Source organism: Procambarus clarkii, chromosome 19 (genome assembly GCF_040958095.1).
Source record: "Procambarus clarkii isolate CNS0578487 chromosome 19, FALCON_Pclarkii_2.0, whole genome shotgun sequence".
In the NCBI taxonomy this organism is placed as follows: domain Eukaryota; kingdom Metazoa; phylum Arthropoda; class Malacostraca; order Decapoda; family Cambaridae; genus Procambarus; species Procambarus clarkii.
The window spans coordinates 43,423,698-43,431,528 of record NC_091168.1 but is presented as its reverse complement, the minus strand read 5'-3'; the positions used below and the strand labels follow the sequence as shown (position 1 = coordinate 43,431,528).

The following is a 7,831-nucleotide window of genomic DNA, read 5'->3' as shown; positions in this document are numbered from 1 at the left end:
CCCACACCCCATACCCAAGACTTTCCAATCAATTTGACCCAAAAAATTTCTTATGCTATTAAAATCAGCTTTACGAAAATCTGGCACTTTAACAGAATTTTCTCCTACTGGTCTATTCCATTCTATGCTAAATCTGATTTCTTTGTGATCACTGCTCCCTAGCTCACTCCCTATTTCGATGTCATTAATTTGCGTTTCCCTGTTAGTTAACACTAAATCTAAAATATTATTTTCCCGTGTTGGTTCCTTAATGTGTTGCGTAAGAAAGCAATCGTCAATTAATTCTAGAAAATCTTCTGCTTCACTATTCCCTGTTTTGTTCAACCAGTTTATTCCGCTAAAATTAAAGTCACCCATGACATAAATACTGTTAGATCTAGATGCTCTAGATATTTCATCCCATAGATGCTTTGCTTCCATTCTGTCTAAATTTGGTGGCCTATATATTACTCCTATTATAATATTATTAGCTTTTTCGTTTAATTCAATCCAAATAGTTTCTGTGTGTGGCTCTGTTTTGATTCCCTCTTTGAGACTACATTTCAAATTGTCCCTAACATATATGGCTACTCCACCTCCTCGTCTAATATATCTATCTGTGTGAAATAGTTTAAATCCATATATTTGATATTCAGCTAATAGTTCTCTATTTTCTACATTCATCCACGTTTCGGTAAGTGCAATAATATCTATTTTTTCTGTGCAGACAAGAGCATTTAATTCGTTAATTTTATTTCTTAGACTTCTACTGTTAGTGTAGAAGTTATAGATAGATAGATCTACTGTTATAGATAGGTGGTCTCGTATGGGCCAATAGGCCTTCTGCAATTACCTTTTTTCCTATGTTCTTATGTTCAGTTTTGGTCGCCTTACTATAGAATGAATATAAATTCACTTGAACATGTCCAGCGTAGGATGACAAAGTTAATTCCCCAAATTAGAAATCTTTCATATGAAGAAAGATTACCAAAGCCTAAATTGCATTCACTGGAAAGGCGAAGAGTTAAGGGTGACATGATAGAGGTTTACAAGTGGATAAATGAACATAACAGGGGGATAATAATAGTCTATTAAAAGTATCAACACAAGACAGAACACGAAACAATGGGTATAAATTGGATAAGTTTAGATTTAGGAAAGACTTGAGTAAATACTGATTCGGTAACAGGGTTGTTGATTTGTGGACTCAATTACCGCATAACGTGGTGGAGATGTCCCACCAAGTCCCAAAAGATGTCCCAAAAAATCGAGTCCCTCGATTTTTTCAAGCGTGGGTTGGACATGTATATGAATGGGATTGGGTGGTTATAAATAGGAGCTGTATCGTATGGGCCAATAGGCCTTCTGCCGTTACCTTTGTTCTTATGTTCTTATTATCGATTTTCTTCATTGCAAGTTGTTATTGTTTTAGATTGATCTACTCTAAAAGGAACTTTTTTATAATTTAGTAACTAAAATTTCTATGTAGCACGGGCTATGGTGAACCGGTAAACCAATACAATTGACTGCAACCGATGATGATTTCATAAATATTTCCATTTCACACAGAAATCACACTAACGTGATACATCAGTCGATTAAGGCAGTGTCTGGGATGCTCCCGGACGCAGGTTCGAATCCTCGTCACGGCCCTTGTGGATTTGTTTATTTCCATTTCGTTAGGTACATGTAGAGGTGAGGTGTTTTAACATAAATAGATCTGAAAATCTGGCAGAAAAACGTCGATCGGACTGTGTGTAAACTGGCTAGAAGATAGTGTGTTGGTTATCCATTCAGTTAAGGATACATCCTGTCATTTCTACCTCCAAACATGGCAGCTGATATTGATATGAGCCTGGAAGACTATATTAAGACTCGAATGAATATGGTTGGTTCAAGAACATGTCGAGACCGTTCAGAAGATCCTCAAAGGATGTCTGTTTTGAGCACTGTGGTCGTGGCAAGTCAATGCAAGGATATGACAGACAAAGTAAGTTACGCTTTCCTTATATTAATCTGAGATAATTAGTAAACATTAAATTTCAACTAATAACTACAAAATGTAAAGTAACCTATTTCAATCATTTCTAATGATGGAGTTTTTATGATTCTTAATATGTTAACTATATCTGAGTTAGTGAATCAGAGGCATAATATTCCGGATTAGAGGAACGTTAACTTTTATATTACTAGTTCTGCTTGAATGATTTCCTATTTTTGTCTAAATCATTTTTCATTGAGTTTTTAAGAATTCTTACTCGATGAAACCATGTTATATATTAAAAAAAAATCACGTTTTACAGGACAATTGCAGAAGGAGCAACACCATGCACAAGAGGGAAGGATTCCGCAATCATAAGTTGGGTGAATCGGCCAAAGTCCTCATATCTAACCTGCGATATACAGTAACAGACGCAGAAATTTATGTGAGTCAAAGAATATTGAATATGAATGAAAGAAAGTTATGAGAGAATTCTGCAGTAATAGGATTTCTAGCGCATCAGTTAACTCTAATATGAACTTGAAATATTAGTTCATATTATTATTGTATTGTAGTTCATTATTATTATTGTAGTGTAGTGCGTGTAAAACGCACAACAATAAGGTGGTGTAACTCAAGCTATTCTCAACCTGTTTTTAAATATGTACTTGTTCTCCAATACAGAATCTTCAATCTTTTTCAGGAGCTGTTTGCTGAATTTGGAACCATTATAAATGCAGCAGTTAACAATGATAACTTGGGAAAGTCATTAGGTACAGCGTATATTGTCTTTGCCCGAGAAGCACATGCACTTCAAGCTCTCAAGCAGTACAATGGTTTTCGTTTTCATGGCCGACCAATAGGAATCACCATGGATGGCGGATCAGCTGGTATGTCATGACATTAGATTTTCTTTGCAAGTTTTCTCTTATGGAAAGGTTGACTTCTTAGCTTTGAACATTTTCACATTAATGTATCTAGTGATGTCATTATCCATGTATTTGTTGTTCTACTATGAAATATAGTAATTAATGAGTTGTATTATCTTCCCGATATTTAGGTAGTGGCGACATAAAAGATCGGCTTGACTACAACAGAGTCTACAGAAGTGGCTATCGTGGAAAAGACCGCACTGGCTACCGTCTTGGCGATCGTACTAACAAACGGAGTGCATACAAAGGCAGAAAATTCATTAATTACAGTAATAGAGATGTCGAACGTGGTGGAAATGGTAGAGGCGAGCGTGATGTAAGTAGTGACGAACGCTTTGGCTACATTGACAGCAACCACGAGAGATGGTTTGGTAGGCGGGGTACCAGGAATAAGGTATATAATGGCAATGATCCGGATATTGAGTGTGATGCCTGGTAACTCCTGACTAGAAATTGGCTATTGATAATTTTATAAAATTTTTGTGTAATAAACTTTAAATAATAAACTGTAATAATTTTTTTTTAAATTTGTCTATTGGTTAACCTCAATGATGCAAGAAAATATGTTATTTTACTTATTGGAATGTGAAGCAACTGCAGCCCTGCGCAACAAACTCAACATTCATCCAACGAGAGCAGCTGGATTAGATGTAAAATCCACAGCAACTATAATAGTTAGAAAGGCAGTTGAAGAACACTGCTTCCATATCCGCCACCACAATAACGTTATTAATATTGACCAAACCACACACTAGTCGATTGTGTGAATGATCCAGGACGGACCGAAACGTCGTCGTCCCTTTACTTTCTAGTGTGTGGTTTGTCAATATTAATAACGTTATGGTGGTGGCGGATATGGAAGCAGTGTTCACAAGTGTTATCCATTCTTCAACTGCCTTTCTAACTATTGTAGTTCCTGTGGATTTTACATATAATGCAGCTGCTCAAGTCGATTGTGAGAATGATCCAGGACGGACCGAAACGTCGTCTTCCCTTATATTTCTAGTGTGTGGTTTGGTCAACATATTTCAGCCACGTTATTGTGACTTTATAACGTTATTGAAACAAGACTAAGACAAGTTTGCTTTGCAGAGGCTCAAAACTGTCAAAGAAAAACAAACGGATACCATCTCAAGATTTGCAACTACACACATCTTCACAGATGGATCAGTTGATTAAGAATGAAGTTCTGCTTGTTTAGCAGTTTACACTTACACCCATGAAGTTACTGGAGCATGAATAGTGGGTGTTCAACTTTGCACACAGAATAATATACCCTGAAAAAGGCAATAAATTATACAATTGAGAATAATTTACATCATGTCATCATGCATGTCGACTCTCCAGGCATTGTTATCCAGCTAGCATAGAAATCATATACAATTCATCACAGAAATCGTACATATAGGAAAAGCCCACAATCTTGAGCTGTCAATTACCCTAAATTGGAGTACAAGTCACATTGGTATAGATGGTAATGAAAGGGCAGACTTACTAGCAAAAACTGCCACTGCTTTACCGTTGTTGTTGTTTCAGATTTAGCTTCTCTGGACAAAGTGTCCATGTAGCACGGGCTATTGTGAGCCCGTAATAGAGTTTGGTTATACCTGATAACCTTGCTTCTGTGATATTAGGGTCCAAGTTTGAAATGGAGGAGGGGATTTCTCCTTTTTCCTTACTTATTTATCGCTTCTGTTTTAGTGCACTGGTTTTAATCTTATTTCATTAACATTATCTTGGTGGCGAATGTAGATGCAGAAGTCCCATTCCTCAACGCCTTTTCTAATCATTGTAGTCGCGGTGGATTGTGCATCTAATGCAGCTGCTGTCGTTGGATTAATATTAAGTTGGCGTTATCATTGTTTGGCCGAAAAAATTCGGCCAAACACGAAAAATTTATAAAAATACTACAACGTTCTGGCAACACCGTGGTGCAAACCGTTTAATGTTATGATAATAAATAACGTAATTACAGCAAATTTTCCAGCCGCAATTGCCCGAAATCTGGTCCTCGCGGCTCGGGTGCGCCGTAGGGTGATGCGTCATACGTTGTAAGCGTCTAGTATTTCGCAATAGAGTGGAGAATATCTTGTTATGCATATACAAATTATAAACACACTCGCTGGCAACTGTCTTCTGTGAGAGGGAGGGGCTATAATCCGATTTACTGGCTTAGTCACCCTCTCAGTGTCTGTGCCGGCGGTCGCATGCCTGACGCGCTCGCACAGATCGTATTTTCTTGCATATACTGCACAATGGATATAGTATCGGACAAGAAGAAAGCTCTAAAGGCAAGAGCTCTACGCGTTAGCCAAGTAAAGAAGGAGCGTAAAGCCACACTGAGGCAAAACAAGAGTTCCCTTGAGTGAAGAGAGAGGGCAGCCTCCCGCCCCACAACACACTACCTCGCCTCACACCCAGGCACCCACACCTCCTGTGGCACCTGCCACACCTCTGTGGCACCTGCCACACCTCCTGCTGCACATGCCACACCACCTGCGGCACCTGCCACACCACCTGCGGCACCTGCCACTCAAGATCTTAGACCTGCAACTCAAGACGTTCTCCCTCTTGATGTTGCAAGATGTTGCATATTTCAGACCAATTATATTAGGTTAGTATGTATTATGTTTTATATCTTGATACTATATCATAAATAATTGTAAATATAAAGCTGCTGTCTTTTTTTTAATTTTTTTTATTTTTTTTTTTATTTTTTTTTTTAATAATTTTTTTTTTTTTTTTTTTATCAGGCAATCTTCATGGAACTTACACACCTTACTGAAGGAATGCCAATCTACAAGGGTGGTAATTTTGATTGAAATTGGTAGTTCATCAACCTCAGCCAAAGGTGGCTGAACTTTGACCTTCATTTTTTACAGGTAACTAATTTGCAACTATATGGTTGAATAACTTTTTTATTTATTATTCAATTTACATGGAACTTGCACATTATATGTAGAGTCTGTGCCTCTAAAAACTCAAGTTATATATTTCCCCTAAGATCATTTATTGATTTTATATATATTTATAAACATCATTTTGTTGCATAATTTTTTGGGTGAACTTTGAAAATTTGTATTATTGCACTAAATAGGTTTGGGATAATAATGCCACTAGACAACCTTTATTATATAGTATTGTGATAGCTGAGTATCATAGAAATAATATCAGTTGATATTTGTATTTGTTATATCAACTTTAAAACATGTAAAAAAATGGTTAAAAAAGTTTTTTTTTTTTTTCTCCCTCTCTATTTAGGCTGCGATGCTGAAACTTGGACCACTTGCAGCCCTCTTCACGTGTAACACGTCAATAAATTTTCATTGCACTAGAACAACTTTTATGAACCCTAACTATCGCCCCCTTAAGTTTGATGCGCAGGGCTTCAGTAGCCTCACATTCCAGTAAGTAGTGCAACAGTGGCGCCTCTGCTTCTGTTTCACAGATGTGACACTCTTTAACTATTGGCTACAAGTGCCAGCAGCACTTGTAACCAAGTCTGAGTCTGTCTATGGCTACTGCAATGTCTCTGGATATCTTTTTGCTAGGCTTGAAAGAGGAGTAACCAGTGGCTTGTTCGTACCATATCGCGATCTTCCGTAGTAGTGGATCTTCCTTCCGCTTCTTTGGCTCTGTGGCGACTTTTGTTAGTTGAGAATATTTTCTTCTTGATTTGCTCCTTTATCTGTGAGAAACTTGGAGGTATTTGAACCTTTACAACAGGTAGAGCAGCGGCAGTTTTTGCTAGTGAGTCTGCCTTTTCATTACCATCTATGCCAATGTGACTTGGTATCCAATTTAGGGTGATTGACAGCCCTCGATTATGGGCTTCTTATCCTATATGTTGAATTTCTGTGAGGAGTTGTATATTATCTCTGTGCTGACTGGATAACAATGCCTGGAGCGAAGATTTAGAGTCTGTATGACATGTAAATTATTCTCAATTGTATAGTTTATTGCCTCCTTCAGGCCATATAATTCTGTTTGCAATGTTGAGCACCATTCATGCTCCAGTAAGCTTTATGGTTGGTACTGTAAACTGCTGCCCCAGTAGAACCTTTTCCTTGATCAACTGATTCGTCTGTGAAGATGTGAGTCGTTGTAGGGTTAGAGATATTTTCCATTTGTTGTTCTATTACTTCCGTGAGCCTCTGCGGGTCACATGCTGATTTTTAACTGGTAATCTTTCAATGATTATCTTTAGATTCGATTCTTCCCATGGAGGAGGCTATCGAAAGTGTGGATATGGTCTGTCTTCCCCTTTGTTTTTAATGGTCCATTTCAGGTCCATTTTCTCTACAATCTTGACTACATTATCCACTGTTCTACATTATCCGCTTGTTCTACACTGTAGGTTATTCTGAAAGGATCTCTGAATGCTGTCTTTGATTGCTGGCGGTACAGGCTAAAATACCTTCAAGTTTTTCACAGATTAAGCAGCAAATCAAGAAGAAAATACATGCAAATATCAAAAGTCGCCACAGAGCAACACTAGTGAACATTCTGCATCTACATCCACCACCAAGATAATGTTATTATAAGACTAAAACCAGTGTACTAAACAGAAGAGACAAATATTCAAGGGAAAAGGAGGAAACCCCCACCTCGATTTAAAACCTTGACCCAAATATTTTATGAACTATTACTATTATGCTACACAGTAGCAGAATGTAAACACACAATTGAAAAGGAAATAAGTGATATAAATTTGATAAGTTTAGAATGAGGAAAGACCTGGGTAAATGCTGGTTCGGTAACAGGTATATTACCGAACCAGCAGGGATCTATTAGGCTACTGTGTAACGTAATAGTTTCACATCCCTGTTACCGAACCAGCATTTTGTATAATATATATCAACACACAATAGAAAAGGAAATAAGTGATATAAACTTTATAAGTTTAGAATGAGGAAAGATGTAGGTTCGGTAACAGGGA

General features: G+C 37.5%; 1 protein-coding gene and 1 long non-coding RNA gene across 2 annotated transcripts; both read left to right on the top strand.

Moving 5' to 3' along the window:
* The first annotated feature begins 1,810 nt into the window (after positions 1-1,810).
* On the top strand, positions 1,811-3,331 carry LOC138366464 (aly/REF export factor 2-like). Its single transcript, XM_069327514.1, has 4 exons — positions 1,811-1,969; positions 2,283-2,405; positions 2,664-2,850; positions 3,021-3,331. The coding sequence occupies exons 1-4, from the start codon at positions 1,811-1,813 to the stop codon at positions 3,329-3,331; spliced, it is 780 nt and encodes a 259-aa protein (XP_069183615.1).
* A 1,455-nt stretch (positions 3,332-4,786) lies between these two features.
* LOC138366515 (uncharacterized) lies at positions 4,787-6,261 on the top strand. The gene is made up of 3 exons (XR_011229152.1): positions 4,787-5,506; positions 5,646-5,774; positions 6,154-6,261. It is a non-coding gene; the product is annotated as an uncharacterized lncRNA (long non-coding RNA).
* The last annotated feature ends 1,570 nt before the right edge of the window (positions 6,262-7,831 follow it).

Excerpts from the sequence above, each read along its gene's own strand:
- LOC138366464 (XM_069327514.1), top strand. The coding sequence starts at position 1,811 with ATGGCAGCTGATATTGATATGAGCCTGGAAGACTATATTAAGACTCGA. Across the intron at positions 2,406-2,663 it reads TAACAGACGCAGAAATTTAT|GAGCTGTTTGCTGAATTTGG; the intron begins GTGAGTCAAAGA and ends AATCTTTTTCAG. Across the intron at positions 2,851-3,020 it reads CATGGATGGCGGATCAGCTG|GTAGTGGCGACATAAAAGAT; the intron begins GTATGTCATGAC and ends CCCGATATTTAG.